A 16,944-nucleotide genomic window follows, 5' to 3' on the forward strand; every position below is an offset into this window, starting at 1 on the left:
ATGAAGCAGTTGTGAGATATAAATGTGATGAAATCTTATTGTGTTGTAAGAAATGATGAAGAGTATTTCAGAGAAACCTGAAAACAATTGTATGAACTGATACATAGTGGAGTGAGTAGAACCAGGAGAACAATTTCTATAGTGACAACAATTTAATCAAAACAAATAGCTTTGCAATTCCAATAGACTTCCAATAGTACCATCTACATCCAAGTGTGAGAATTTATTTTGCTTGACTATACATGTTTGTAACAAAGAGTTTTGTTTTTATTATTATTAATTGAGGATTAATGAGAGGAAGAAGGCCTTGACTTTCACCTTTTTAAAGAGTTTGGAAGTAGGTGATGAACTAGTCATTCTTTAGATGCAGGGAATGAAATAAAAGGAGAATTGATGTGCCGTTTTTCTTAAGTTAAAGGAGGAGAAAGTATCAGTAGTTTCAAATGCTACAGAAAAGTCAAATCTGATGAGAAACAGTAAAAATTGGGGTGTTTCAAAGTGAGATTTCAAGAGGAAGAGAGGAAGGAAAAAAAAGGAAGGAAAACAGATTTAATAAGTACCCTCTATGTGCCAGACACTCGTGCAAAGACAACTTCTTCAAGGAATTTAGCAGTGATGGGAAGGGGAGAGATGAGCTGGTGACTTGTTGGAGTAAAAGAGTCAAGGGAAGACTTTTAGGATTGGAAAGAACCAATATTTGTATTTATAAACTGATAGATTCCAGGATCTGAATTCAAATTTGGCCTTAGAGACTTATTAGCTATGTAACCCTGGCTAAGACATTAATCCCATTTACTGGAAAAGGAAATGGCAAATCACTTCAATATCTTTGCCAAGGAAATTGCAGTAGGGTCACAAAGATTCAAATAGGACTGAAAAATGAACAACAATAGAAGGATCTTGGGTGAGAGATTAAAGGTGGCTGAGAAGTATTTAGATGAAGAGCACAGAGCAGAATGATCCCAGAAAACTCAGGATGATGAAACATGCTACCTAATGGGCTCATTGAAACTTAAGAAGTATTTTATTTTTGGACACTGCCAATGCAGGAATTTGTTTTGCTTGTCTGTATATTCTTCTCCTCCTCCTCTTCCTCCTTCTCTTCCTCTTACTCCTCTTTTTTTGTTGTTAGTTGTCTGTATATTTGTAACGGGTTTTGTTCAACCTTTAATGAGGAGCATGGAGGTAGTATGGAGAGAAGGTGTATCTTCCTTTGAAATAATAACTAACAGTTATTATTTTTAAAAGAACATAGGTAGAAGGTTGGCTTTAATAAATGGAAGGGAGAATAAGATTAAATAAGCTTTGTTTTGCATAGGGCATTTGAAACATTTATGAAGTTTAGTTTGGATGGTCTGAATGTTCCACAAAGTAGAGCATAGTTATTTAAGTATTGGGAATGGCAAATGGTTGGGAGATTGAAAAGATAGTAATACCCATAATCAAAATAGTGCTTTAATATTTACAGAGTGCCTTACCTAATATTATTTCATTTGATCTTCATGTCAACCTATTGAGATAGATAGATGGAGGGGAAGAGAAAGAGTCAGCATTTGTCATTTTCTTGGTATAAGGAACTCCCAGAAAAGGAAACTCACTCTACCTGTATATGCCACCATCTTTCCTACAATTTTACAGTTGCCTGTAAGAGTTACATAGCCAGTATGTTTCAGAGTCACAATTTTAAATCTGGTCTTCCTGGTATAACTTCATTAAATGTGCCCTGCTTCTTTTCTCCTCCTTTCATTCTACATCCTTCTCCATAAGACAGTTCTGGCTACATGAGAGATTTGCATCTACAGTTTTGTTTGATATGAACTTAATGGAGCAACATACTCTTCCAGGATAAGCAGCTCACTTAAAACATGATCACATCATCATGCTGCTAATTCAGGCTTATATACTCCATATTTTCCTAACTGCCCTTAGCTTCCTTTCCTCTATGATTGGATGACTAGAAATTACTTCACTAAACTCCTCCTAAATCTTTCCTTTATAGATAGAGTTTGAACTTTTTTTTTTTAATTTTATTTTATTTAATAATGACTTTGTATTGACAGGATCCACGCCAGGGTAATTTTTTACAACATTATCCCTTGCACTCGCTTATGTTTCATTTTTTTTCCCCTCCCTCCCTCCACCCCCCCCCCCCAAGATGGCAAGCAGTCCTATATATGTTAAATATGTTGCAGTATATCCTAGATACAATACATATTTGCAGAACCGAACAGTTCTCCTGTTGCACAGGGAGAATTGGATTCAGAAGGTAAAAATAACTCGGGAAGAAAATCAAAAATGCAAATAGTTCACATTCGTTTCCCAGTGTTCCTTCTTTGGGTGTAGCTGTTTCTGTCCATCCTTTATCCATTGAAACTCATTTAGGTCTCTTTGTCATAGAAATCCACTTCCATCAGAATACATCCTCATACAATATCGTTGTCGAAGTGTATAATGATCTCCGGGTTCTGCTCATCTCACTTAGCATCAGTCCATGTAGATCTCTCCAAGCCTCTCTGTATTCATCCTGCTGGTTATTCCTTACAGAACAATAATATTCCATAACATTCATATACCACAATTTACCCAGCCATTCTCCAATTGATGGGCATCCATTCATTTTCCAGTTTCTAGCCACTACAAACAGGGCTGCTACAAACATTTTGGCACATACAGGTCCCTTTCCTTTTTTTAAGATCTCTTTGGGGTATAAGCCCAATAGAAACACTGCTGGATCAAAGGATATGCACAGTTTGATAACTTTTTGGGCATAATTCCAGATTGCTCTCCAGAATGGTTGGATTCGTTCACAACACCACCAACAATGCATTAGTGTCCCAGTTTTCCCGCATCCCCTCCAACATTCATCATTATTTTTTCCTGTCATCTTAGCCAATCTGACAGGAGATATCACTACATATCTCAGAGTTGTCTTAATTTGCATTTCTCTGATCAATAGTGATTTGGAACATTCTTTCATGTAATAGTTTCAATTTCATCATCTGAAAATTGTCTGTTCATATCCTTTGACCATTTATCAATTGGAGAATGGCTTGATTTTTTATAAATTTGAGTCAGTTCTCTATATATTTTGGAAATGAGGCCTTTATCAGAACCTTTAATTGTAAAGATGTTTTCCCAGTTTGTTGCTTCCCTACTAATCTTGTTTGCATTCGTTCTGTTTGTACAAAGGCTTTTTAATTTGATATAATCAAAATTTTCTATTTTGTGATCAGTAATGGTTTCTAGTTCATCTTTGGTCACAAATTTCTTTCTCCTCCACAAGTCTGAGAGATAAACTATCCTATGTTCCTCTAATTTATTTATAATCTCGTTCTTTATGCCTAGGTCATGGGCCCATTTTGATCTTATCTTGGTATATGGTGTTAAGTGTGGGTCCTTGCCTAATTTCTGCCATACTAATTTCCAGTTATCCCAGCAGTTTTTATCAAATAATGAAATCTTATCCCCAAAGTTAAAATCTTTGGGTTTGTCAAACACTAGATTGCTATAGTTGACTATTCTGTCTTGTAAACCTAACCTTTTCCACTGATCAACTAATCTATTTCTTAGCCAATACCAAATGGTTTTGGTGACTGCTGCTTTATAATATAGTTTTAGATCAGGTACAGCTAGACCACCTTCATTTGATTTTTTTTTTCATTAATTCCCTTGAGATTCTCTACTTTTTATTGTTCCATATGAATTTTGTTGTTATTTTTTCTAAATCATTAAAATATTTTCTTGGAAGTCTGATTGGTATAGCACTAAATAAATAGATTAGTTTAGGGAGTATTGTCATCTTTATTATATTCGCTCGGCCTATCCAAGAGCACTTAATATTTTTCCAATTATTTAAGTCTGACTTTATTTGTGTGGAAACTTTTTTGTAATTTTGCTCAAATAATTCCTGACTGTCCTTTGTTAGGTAGATTCCCAAATATTTTATGCTATCAACAGTTATTTTGAATGGAATTTCTCTTTGTATCTCTTGCTCTTGGATTTTGTTGGTGGTATATAAAAATGCTGAGGATTTATGGGGATTTATTTTGTATCCTGCTACTTTGCTAAAATTATGAATTATTTCTAATAGCTTTTTAGTAGAATCTCTGGGATTTGATAGAGTTTGAACTTTACACCTTTCACTTTTTTATCTGAAGCTGTGCTTGGTTTGAGCTACATGGACCAAGGTGCCTCTGTATCAGGGACCTCTTGATATTCCCTTCCATTTTTCAAGCTACCTTTTGTGGGTTGTCTTCCTTCATTAGATTCAAACTCCTTGAGGGCAGGAATTTTTTCTTATTTGTGTCTCCAAAGCTATTATGTGCCTACAATGTAATAGGGGCTTAAAATTGAATATTGAAACAAATTGCACTCTCCGTCATTGCCACACTCATCCACTCTAAATGCAGCCTACTATTTGATTGCTTACTGCCTATGTCTTCTCCATCTTTAAAGGCTGGTAAAGAGAAGTGGCTATGAGGTAGAGATTTTTAAATTTCCATATTTCTCTTATTAGCAGAGTGGAATATTTAAAATATATTATTTTTTGTAGCTTGCATTTTTCTTTTTCAGAATTGCTTTTTAATATCCTTTGATCTTTATCAGCAAATGGTCCTTATTTTTATACATTTAAGATATTCTGTCTGATCTCTATTTGTATGTATCTTTGATGCTAGACTTTTATTAGAGTTTGATTCACATTTTCTCCCAGTTAGCTTTCTATTCTAATTTTAATTGCATTGATTTTGTTCATGCAAAAATTTACAGTTTTATATAATCAAGTTTCCATTTTATTTCCTGTAATCCTCTATATTCATTGTTAGATCAAGAATGCATTATGTATCTATAGTTGTCAATCTTACTTTATTCTATGTTCCTTAATTTGTTTATGGTATGAGTTTTTAAATTTTAAGCATTATGTTCAATTGGAGCTTATCATTGTGTGAATAATTCAAGATGCTGCACTTAACCTAATTTCTATAAATATTCTTTCCTGCTTTCCTTGCAGTTCTTATTTATACTACTTTAAAAGTTACATACATATGATTTTGGGAGTTTTGAAAAGATAAGATTTTCATTCTGTTTTATGCCTAAGGTTCCAACACATTTAAATTAAAACTCAAATAAAATTTAACTATTCTTTTGCTGATTGTGTATATATTTAGCTTCATAGTCAAATATGTTATTTGTAGTGGTTGCATCCTGAGTATTTGAATAGAGCTGTAGTCCTTGCTACACTGAACAAAGAAAACTGACTTTTTATTTATTGCTTGAAACCATTATTTTCTGGGTATGTTGCAGTTGATTTGCTTTAATATACCTGCAAACTTATCAAATTCTTTTGAGTGGTAAAGAGCATAATTATTTTCATGCTTTTTGTTGGAAATAATAGTTCCTGGGCATGAAGAACTTATTCCTTCTAGGGAAGAAGCAACTTGAAACTCTTTTAGTGCTGTATTTCTCTTTTGAGTAGTAGTTCATTAAAAAGAATAATGATTTTTTTTTCTTTTAGTCAAGTAGCTCTTTTCTATGAGAATTTCTAAATCAATTTCATAGCTTCATTTTCAGATTAGTTATAAAGTTTGAGATAGAATGAAATCTCTAAATTAAGGCATTTATTACTCCTATACGATTTAAGTTATTTTAATTAGTTAATTTAGCTTGATCAAACTTGCTTTTTTATGAATTAGTGATATATTACTATGGGAAGCAATTCCTGAATGTGTATTCAATTAAACACATTGAATTTCTATATAAGCACATTTGTATCGGGAATGAGAATATTAATAGTTCTTTCTATCTTCCTCCTTATCTATATAAAATTTATCTACTTTTAATTAACCTCTGATTCCACCTTCTTCGTGAAGTCTTCAATACAACTTAAGATCTTATACAACTCATATACAGAATCATGTAGTATTTCAGGATGGAAGAGACTTCAGCAGGTATCACATATATAAACTGAATACCCTCTAAAACATACCTCCCAAAATGGTTTTCTAGCTTTTGTGTCAAGACTTCTGGTGAGAAGTCTATTTTGTTTTCTGCTAGTGATGATTTAGGAAAATTTAGCTTACCTCAGACCTAAAACTTTTCTCTTCCCATCTCCATGTATTGGGCCTAATTCTATCCTTTCTGTACTGTATAAACAGAACAAATCTGATTCCTTTTCTACTTTGTACAATCCTTCAGTTATTTGAAGGCGTATATCATGTCCATCTGAACCCTTTCTTTTTTAGGCTAAAGAATTCCCAGTTTCTTCAATCTTTACCTAGCATAGCCTATCAATCCTCCTATATTAAACCTCAAGCTTATCCTTTCTAAGGTATCATGCCAAGAAATGAACAAATATTATAAATGTTATGTGACCAAAGCAAGTACAGTGGAACTTATTTTTCGAAGCTAAGGACTCTCAGTGCCAAGATCATATTATATTTCTTGGCAAACATACTAGTTTGACTTGTTAAGTTTAATGTGCACTAAAACTCCTGTGTCTTTTTCAGACATATTATTGCCTAACCATGTCTCACCCTGTCTTGTACTGGTAAAATTTATTTTTGATAGCTTATTTTATAGGACATTATCTTTATTCCTATTAAAGTTGGTCTCAGTAGAATCAGTCCGATGTTCTATGTTGCCAAGATCTTTTTGTATCCTGTCTCCTTTATCTACTATGCTAGCTAACCCTCAGGTTGATAGGATTTGGAATTAGAAATTATGTTACCAGAGGTTTAACAATTAGACATTTATCCCTAAGAAGTCAAAGACAGAGAAAAGTTCGATATGTATGAAATTTTTTTGTTGTTGTTGTTATAACTTACAGTCACAAAGTCCTGTGATTCAGTTTAGTATTATTGCTACTACACTAGAATGTCTTCGTCTTGTGATACCTTTCCCATTCCTCAAGACCTTTTACCTTTATTGAGAGTTCTTCCACCAATATGTCACCATTTCTTTAAGTAATTGGGGATGATATTCATCTAGACTAGGTGAGTTCAACTCATTAAGGGTAGCTAAATATACACTTATTTCCTTACTTATTTTGACTATGATTCTATCTTTGCCATGTTTTCTTCTGTCCACCCCCCCCCACCCCCCACTCTAAGCATACAATCCTTCTTTTTGATAGAGAAAACAGAAGGCTAATAAGACTTGAGCGTTTTTGCTTTCTTTTAGTTACATCATTACCTCATCCACTTATTATATCTATCATCTTCCTCTTTTCCCTTTTTGGCATCAAAAAATCCCCATAAACTTTTTTCCTTAGCTTTTCTATCAAGTCTTACCTCATTCTCAGTTTTAGAATTTCTGACAATAGTTATACAGTTTCATAAACAATATTTTATTTATACGCTATCTGCCTTCGCTATTATCTTGTATACTTGTTTTTTTTTTTTTTTTTAATGTAAATCTCAAATTGGTCGGGGTGTTCCATTTACATCAACATCTATCTAATATAATTCTTTTTTTTCCCTTTCCTTTTGGAATTGTTTCTCTTAGAAACAGCAATGAGAATTTCCCACCTTGTCTGAGCTGGTATCTTTTGTAGACTTTGATCCATGAAATCTTATCTATGGATCTTAACTCTATGTCAATTTCTGTGATATGTAAGGAGATTATGTTTATAAATATTGAAGACTACCCTTTTTTTGTACCTTTCATAAAGGAGGACACAGAAAAGGTACTCAATTGTTAAATTGAATTCTATTCTTTTATTAAAGCTTTTTATTTTGAAAACATATGCATAATTTTCAACATTCATCCTTGAAAAACCTTGTGTTCCAAATTTTTCTCCCTCCCTTTTTCCAACGCCTTCCCTTCGACAGCAAGTAATCCAATATATGTTGTTCCCTGTGTTCCAAAATTTCTCCCCTTCTCCCCACTCCCTCCCCTAGATGGCAAGTAATTTATATTAAACATCAGTAATTCTTCTATACATATTTATACAATAATCTTGCTGCATAAGAAAAATCAGATCAAAAAGGAAAAAAAAGAGAAAGAAAACAAAATTCAAGCAAACAACAACAAAAAGATGAAAATACTATGTTGTGATCCACACTCAGTTCTCATAATCCTCTCTCTGGGTGCAGGTGGCTCTCCTCATCATAAGACCATTGGCAAGGGCCTGAATCACCTCATTGTTGAAGAGAGCCATGTTCAAGAGAATTGATCATCATATAATCTTAATGTTGCTATGTACAATGATCTCCTGATTCTATTCACTTCACTTAGCATCAGTTCATATAAGTCTCTCCAGGCCTCTCTGAAATCATTCTGCTGATCATTTCTTACAGAACAATAATATTCCATAATATTCATATACCCTAACTTATTTAGCCATTCTCCAACTGAAGGGCATCCATTTAGTTTCCAGTTCCTTGCCACTACAAACATTTTTGCAAATATAGATTCCTTTCCCTTCTTTATGATCTCTCTGGGATACAAACCCACTAGAAATATGGCTAGGTCAAAGGGTATATACAGTTGGATAGCTTTTTGGGCATACTTTAAATTTTCTTAACAATAGTTGGTTCAGTTCACACTCCACCAACAATATATCATTGTTCCAGTTTTCCCACATTTCCTCCAACATTCATCATTATCTTTTCCTGTCATTTTAGCCAGTCTGAGAGGTGTGTCACTTCTGTTTTTAATACATTACATATATAATCTATTTACAATATATTTAATAACAAACATGCATGTCTGATTTTACAAACTTCTATCATGTATCTATCTTACTAAATCTACATACATTCTTCATAAAGGCTAAAAAAGAATTCAGTGTTACTCATTTAGACAGGACTTTCTTTAATCTTAGAACATTTGGAATTATAGAATTTGGGAAGCACTTTATGGATCATTAATCCAAATGTTCTCATTATATAACTGAAGAAAATGAGGTACAAGGTGGTAAATAACTTGCCTCAAGTTACACACTTAGCTTGTAGAATATATCATATTAGAAACCAGATTTTTTGAATATTAGTCTTCTGTTCTTGTGAGATCGTACTCTTCTAGGAAAATAGAATTACTACAAAATTTTTTAGAGAGAATTTTTTTAAAGTATCAATTCAGGCAAAAAATACTTTCCTTTTCCTTATAATGTTAATTTTCAACAATTTTGTATAACTTTATAAAAAAATCTTAAAGTTTTTAAAAATAGCCAATCAAGCATAATTTTCCAGGGTACTCTTCCACTCATGACTGAAGAGATGCTGAAGCTTGAAAAGATATATAAAAAACAAATTCAAAGTAATTTTGAGGGGAAAATACTAGTATCTAAGGATATTAGATAGAACAATGTGGTGCTTGAGCTGAATTTTGTAGGATACTAAGGTTTGTTGGAGCTGGAGATGATTTTAAAAGAAATTCATTGTAGTAGTCATTGTGGGCTCATAGAAATAAGAGAGTGTCATGTATTAAAATCATATTTTAATCATCTGTATCTATTTTTATATTTATTTATATTTCACATTTTCTTCCAGTTTTTCATTTGCTGAATCACAAAATCCTTAGCTTCCATTTGCCCCGTTTTAGTTTTTAATGTGTGATTTTCTTCAGTTATCTTTTGTATCTCTTTGTCCATTTGGTTTATTCTACTATTTAAGGAGTTGTTTTTGTCATACAATTTTTTCCTTCCTTTTCCAAACTGACTCTCTCAAGAATGCCTCTCATTTGTTTTCTCATTTTTTCTTCTACTTCTCTTATTTGCCTTTCTATCTTTTTTCTTTTGGTATTTCCTCTTTTTTTTTTACTTTTAAGGTGGAGTTCTGTTCCTGGGATAAAGGTGCCACTGTCCCGAGCTTTCTGTGCAACACTGAGCCTTGGCTTTGAACACAGGGGGCCCCTGTGTTTATAGGGGTTAGCTTTGCCTGTTCTGGAAACAGCTTAGTTTCCCAGAGTTTGCTTTCTGAGCTGGAACTAAAAGCTGCCCCACTGATTTGCTCCTCTGTTGAGTCAGAACTGAGGGATTTAGTTGCTGATTTGCTATGATTAAGACCCTCTAACTGACTTTCCCAGGATCTATCTAATGTGGGCTAAACACCCTTTTCACCCCAGTGAGACTGAACTTAAATTTTTTCAGACTGTCTTGAGTTGGAGAATAGTTTCATTGCATCAGACTCTGTTCAGAGGCTTGGTTTCATGTGATTTTAAAGGAAAACTGGGAGCTTGAGCCGCTTCCTAGATTTTATTTCACTATTTTGTCTTTACCTCCAGAGCTCTATTAAAAACATTTTAATCAATTTTAGGGGAGTATAGAATTTGTGAAGGGGAATTATCTGTCTATCTACCTGAAATGTAGATTGGGACAGTTTAGCATTTAAGAGACTTAAATGCTAAATAGTGGAATTTATAATTGATCTCAGAAGTAATAATGAATAAGATATAGTCAGACCTATTCTTTAGTCTGTTCAGGTTGACCTCACTAGAGAATAGATTGGTGAGGAGAGATTTGAAATAAGGAGACAACTTTAGGAGTATGTTGCAGTAGTCCAGGAAGAGGAGTTCCTATTCTAGGCTCTTTGTGCTTTAAATAGAGAGAAACCATGTTATGGAGGACAAGATTTGACAACTGATTGTATGAGGGAGAAAGAAGTGAGAAAGCAAGGATAACACCAAGGTTGGGAACCTTATAACTTGTTTAATCAGAAGAATGGTGATACTCAATAGAGATAGAAGAGTTTGAAAGGAGCATGAATTTTGGATTCAAGATAATGAATTCTGTTTTTGACAAGATGAATTTGAGATGTCCTTGATCCATCTACTTCAGAATATCTGAGAAGCAGTAGGTATCATGGCACTCGTAGGAGAGAAACTAGGGTTGAATATGGATCTAGGAATCATTTGCATCTGGATAATTATATGTAAGGGACTGGTAAAGTCACCAAGAGAATGTAGAGCAGTGATTTTGAAACCTTCTTGTATCACAGAAGCCTTTGTTAGTCTGGTAAAATCTATAGACTTATCTTCAGAACATTTTAAAGATAATTGAAGGAAATTTTAGTTTTGAATTAGAGATTATTGAAATCTTATCTTTAATAAAATTTCCTTCTCTTATCCAAGTTCACGAATCCCATTGACCTTTACCCTTAAATCTGTCCAAGGAGTTTTGGAGGTTTCAAGTTAAATTCCTGTTAAAAATTCCTGTTCTAGAGGCATTTTGTTGGCCTTGAGGAAAGAATGTTTAGAGTTAACCATCAAAGAATAAATTGATTGTTCTGCTGCAATGAGTTGCCCAGCTGAGAATTAGATAATGTAAATTTATAATGAACTTGTTCTTCTGTGTTGCATGTATCATAATTATTCTCTATTGTATAAATTTAATCATCATTCTTCAACTGGATGATGAGGATAGTGGGTATCTCCAGATTGTTATTTGACAAGATCTAATTCAATCCAATAAACATTTATTAATCACCTGCAATGTGCCAAGTATTGTGCTAAGTTTGGGGATTACAGGCAATAAAAAAGACATCTCTGTCCTCAAGCTTACCTTTTGGAGACTACACAAGGAAGTAAGAAAGAGGAGAGAAACCAAGAGGTACCTAATTGAAACCAGGAAGAGGAGCAAATGTAGAGTGAAGTGAACTAAAAGTCCAGTTCCTACCTTCTATAAAGGGAAGGTATTGGGAGCATTTTTGAACTCTTTCCTCTATTGGAGAGGAAGAGGTTGAGGGAGGTGCTATCAGTCAAGGTTTCAGTTAGAAACATGACATGAGATGATTATTTTAACCACGTAGGACAGCATCTGTGAAATGGAGTCTTAAGTGTTGGCAGGGCAAAAGAGCAAGGGATTTGGGGATAAAGGTAGAGTTGAATTTTAGAAACATGACATGAGATGATTATTTTAACCAGGTAGGACAGCATCTGTGAAATGGAGTCTTAAGTGTTGGCAGGGCAAAAGAGCAAGGGATTTGGGGATAAAGGTAGAGTTGAATTAGGTACCTATAAAGACAACACTGAAGGGAGGAACGGGAGACTAGTACAAGAGTGAAAGGACAAGGATAATTGAAATGACTGGAGGTCATGGTGAGAATTTATCAGTTTAGGAAGAGTGAAGCAAAGAGGGATGTATAAGGCTAAAGAGTTGATTGGAAAGATGAATTTCAGCATTCTGGATTATGATGGTAGAGAAGTTATGAGTGATAGTGAGATTATAGGTTGTGATTGTCCATCCATGTAACTGAGGAGGTAGAGTCTGTTAATTCTGAAACTAAGAAGAGAAAGGAGATTAAGGCATGCTTTGGGATTTGGTGAATATTTGATCACCTAAACTTTAGAACTGTAAATGAACATCTATTTAGTACTGGTTTCTTTGCCTAATCTCACAATAGCAGGGATGACACAAAATCCAAAGATATTCTGCATGTAAGATCTTTACTTTGTTCTAGATTCTTCCTAGTGTCTGAAATCCTTTTCCTAGGAATAGTTGAGTTGGGCAGCTGGGTGGCACAGTATATAGAGCATTGGGCATGAAATCAAGAAGATTCAGAGTTCACATTTAGCTTCAAACATTTATTGGCTGTGTGACTCTGGGCAAGTTACTTAACCCTGTTTTCTTCAATTTCTCATCTTTGAAATGAGGTGGAGAAGGAAACTGCAAATCATTCTAATGTTTGCCTAAATGAAAAATAACGAAGTCAAGTCATTAAAAGGCTCAGTATTTCATATTTGACTTCTGGGATGAATGGTAATTTTGACTATGAAAGATAGGGATAATTTAACAGTGGTACTCTGAAAGGAGACTTCTAATTGGAGTCATTGGGTGTGCATTGGAATGAAAGGTTGTTACCTTACTGTGGTGACAAGGGGGCAGAGTAGATGAAATTAAGTTGAAAGAGGCTAAAGTTAAATCTTCAATCTCCCAGGACCAGTGATAGAGAAAGGAGGAAAAAATTCTAGGACAGAAGCCCTGGTGTTACTGGATAACCTTACATTCTTGAGTGGTAAATAGCATTGCTGTAGTGACACAGAGATTACCTGCGTCTTCCAAATAAGGCAGTAGATTTTTGACATTAGATTCTAATGCCAGGAGGTCTCCAAATATAGTCGAAAACTCCAGTTTCTTAGAGGGCTTAAGGAAGAAAAGGTTTTGGGATAAGAGGTTTGTTAGTAGAGATTTTTACCTTCCTGAGTGGTTCTTGGGAATTTTACAGTACATTTAGTTCTATAAGCAAAATATTTCAAAGCAGCTAACTTCCTGTGTGGGTGGCTAGGGGAGGCCTGTTCAAACTCAATCTTTAAGAAAGAAACAAGATTGAAAGTCAACTTTGACAATTTGCTTCCATTGTTAGTACTGTCTCTGGCTTATTGTTTTTAGCCTTTCTCTAGCCCAAACAAATATGTTTATATATAGGTAGAATCAAAGGAATGAAGAAAATTATGAAATTGAGTTCTGGACAGTGTTTCTATTGGCTCTGTATCTCAAAGAGAACATAAAAGAGTGAGGCAGACCTACATATACAAAAATGTTTGTAGCAACCCTTTTTGTAGTGAGAAGGAACTAGAAACTGAGTGGATGGCTGTAAGTTGGGGAATGGATGAATAAGTTGTAGTATGTGAATACAATAGAATATTATTGTTCTGTAAGAAATGATTTCAGAAAGGCCTGGAAAGACTTAGATGAACTGATGCTGAGTGAAGTGAGTAGGACCAAGAGAATATTATACATAGTGAAAAGATTATGTGAGGATCAATTGTGATAGATTTGGCTCTTTTCAACAATGAAGAGATTCAAGGCAATTCCAACAAACTTGGCATATAAAGTGCCACCAGCATCCAGAGACAAAATTGTGGAGACTGAATGTGGATCAAAGCATAGTATTTTCACCTTTTTTGCTATTGTTGTTCATTTAGTTTATTTCCCCCCCCTTTGATTTGATTTTTCTTGCACAGCATTATGAATATGGAAATATGTTTAAAAGAATTGCACATATTCAACCTATATTGGATTGCTTTCTGTCTTAGGGAGAGAAGAGAGGGAGAAAAATTTGGAACATAAAGTTTTGCAAAGATGAATGTTGAAACTATATATGTTTTTGGGAAAAAATACTATTCAAAATAAAACAAAACAAAAAAGAAATTAAATGCTGTATATTTTTTCACTTTATTTTTCTTGCCTTTCCCCTCTTTTTTAAAACAACGTGGTTAATATAGAAATATAAATATAAAATGCTTCATATGTGTAATTTAAATGTTATTGCTTGTCTTCTCAATAGAAGGGCAAAGGAACTGTAGAAAAAGAATTTGAAACTCAAAATTTTAAGAAATAAATGTTAAAGTACAGTTATTAAAACAATCAAGTGTTGGAATATTTAAAAACATTCAAATTGATAATGTTCAGATCATGTTTGTCATAGTCCTCTCTAATGGTATTTTTGTAAACTTTTGTAGAAGAGATTGAAGAAGAATCTGAAACTTCAATAGATGCTGATCTGACAGATAAACAGAAACATCAGTTGAAACATAGAGAACTATTTTTGTCACGTCAATATGAATCTCTTCCTGCAACACATATCAGGTAAGAATTTTCAAAGTTATTTTGAGATTATGTCGTCCAAGAAAATCATAGATTCCTAGAATTTTTAAGCAAAGAAGGTCTTTGAAAATCTTATTCTTTTATAGTTGGATGCTTAAATTATTCATGGTAGATAGTTATTTTTTCAAGAGCACCTCAAGAATAACCTTCATCCTTTAAATCCTGTTTTTGAACTTAGAAGTGCCCATTTTATTTGATATTTATTAAATTACACAGTTGAACAAAAAAAGATTTTTGCAGAAACTATAGATCTCTATTACATACAGCTTATTTTCTTTTCTAGTGCTGTGTTAAATGATTCTTGTTTTAATTATCTTAAAAGATCTTTTAGTACAGGTTTCTATTTTGTCTCCATTATGTGTGATGCTGCTTTTATAATTTTATATCAAACAAAAATTGTAAAAAGATTTTCTGAATCTATTGATAAAGTGATGTGACTGTTTTTGGCATTGGGATCACTATTGTTTATGTTTCCTAATATAGAATCAACCCTCCTTACCTGCATTAAAGCCACCTTATTCACAGTGTTTAATCTTTTGATATACCATTTATACTAATATTTGATTGAAAATTTTTTGTCATTATTCATTAGGGTCTATTCATTTGATCTATAGTTTTCTGTGTTATTTCCTTCTATATGTGTGTCAGTCTATCTTCTTTGTTATTACAAACACTTTAATAGTTAGTATTGGAATTGGAGAAATGCACATTAACATTATAATAGCAATCTTTATGGGCATTATAGCATAGGTCTCTAATCTTGGAGTTAGAAGATCTGGGTTTATATATTATCTCTTATACTTAATATCTGCATGACCCTATAGAATTCACCTAACTGTTTTGTTCCTCTATTTTCTCATCTTTTCAAACTGCATATCCTTTGATCCAGCAGTGTTTCTACTGGGCTTATACCCCAAAGAAATAGTAAAGAAGGGAAAGGGACCTGTATGTGCCAAAATGTTTGTGGCAGTCCTGTTTGTAGTGGCTAGAAGCTGGAAAATGAATGGATGTCCATCAATTGGAGAATGGTTGAGTAAATTGTGGTATATGAACGTTATGGAATATTATTGTTCTGTAAGAAATGACCGGCAGGATGAATACAGAGAGGACTGGTGAGACTTATATGAACTGATGTGAAGTGAAATGAGCAGAACCAGGAGATCATTATATATCTCAACAACGATACTGTTTGAGGATATATTCTGATGGAAGTGGATCTCTTTGTTAAAGAGAGCTAATTCAGTTTCAATTGATCAAGGATGGACAGAAGCAGCTACACCCAAAGAAAGAACACTGGGAAATGAATAGAAACTGCATTTTTGTTTTTCTTCCCGGGTTATTTATACCTTCTGAATCCAATTCTCCCTGTGCAACAAGAAAACTGTTCGGTTCTACACACATATATTGTATCTAGGATATACTGTAACTTATTCAACATGTAAAGGACTACTTGCCATCTGGGGGAGAGGGTAGAGGGAGGGAGGGGAAAAATCAGAACAGAAGTGAGTACAAGGAATAATGCTGTAAAAAATTACCCTGGCATGGGTTCTATCAAGAAAAAGTTATTTAAAAAAAAGTTTAAAAAAATAAAAAATATTTTCTCATCTTTAAGATGAAGAGCTTGGACTATAAAGTATCTTCCAGTCCTAACTATGTCACCTAATAAGACCTAATCCCAAGAACACAATCTGTATTTCATTATGGTTAATAAGTATGTTTAATATTTCTGCATAAGGTTTTTTTAATGTACTGATATATCTTAATTTTTATATATTTAGTGTGGCAAATATACTGTCTTTCTATTCTCAGTCATTAATTCCTAGACCTTTATCATTATTTAACTTTTTAAAAAATCTATTCAGTTCTTTGACATTTTTGTTTATCTGTTTTGTTAGTTTTTTCTAGGTTTGAAAGGAGAATTTTTGATGTATTCAACTATTACAATGACATCCATTTAACTTTATTAAAAGATTGAGATACCATGCCATTGGAAGCATAATATTAACTATTATTATCATTTGATTCCTTTAAGCATAATACGGTTTTTCCTATTTATCAAGCACATTTTTTGGTCTTGCTTTGAGGTAAATGATTGCTACCCCTGCTTTTTTTGAGCAGGTAAAGCATAATAGATTTTATTCTGCTTTATCATTTTAAATGTGAATCTTTTATGTTCAATGCTTTGTCTTATAAACAACATTAGAGTCTACTTTTTAATCCAACTATCTGTGGTCATTTCATTCATATTTATAGTAATTTTTAATCATGAATTTCTCTCCATCCTATTTTCTAATTCTAGAACTTTTCCCCCTTTTTGCTTGAGAAATTTTTATGTGACTCTGGGCACATAAGTCTATAAAATAGGTGTACAAATCAAGCATTTATTGATAATAAATTAAAAT

The 16,944-nt window shown here is 33.4% G+C and overlaps 1 protein-coding gene across 1 annotated transcript in view; it reads left to right on the top strand.

The window, feature by feature from the left end:
- MTA3 (metastasis associated 1 family member 3) overlaps positions 1–16,944 on the top strand; it is a 176,680-nt gene that overhangs the window by 40,548 nt on the left and 119,188 nt on the right. The window contains exon 4 of the mRNA XM_051975178.1: positions 14,398–14,524. Coding sequence (XP_051831138.1) covers positions 14,398–14,524 — 127 coding nt within the window. The remainder of the gene's footprint in view (positions 1–14,397; positions 14,525–16,944) is intronic.

Source organism: Antechinus flavipes, chromosome 2 (assembly GCF_016432865.1).
Source record: "Antechinus flavipes isolate AdamAnt ecotype Samford, QLD, Australia chromosome 2, AdamAnt_v2, whole genome shotgun sequence".
NCBI lineage: Eukaryota > Metazoa > Chordata > Mammalia > Dasyuromorphia > Dasyuridae > Antechinus > Antechinus flavipes.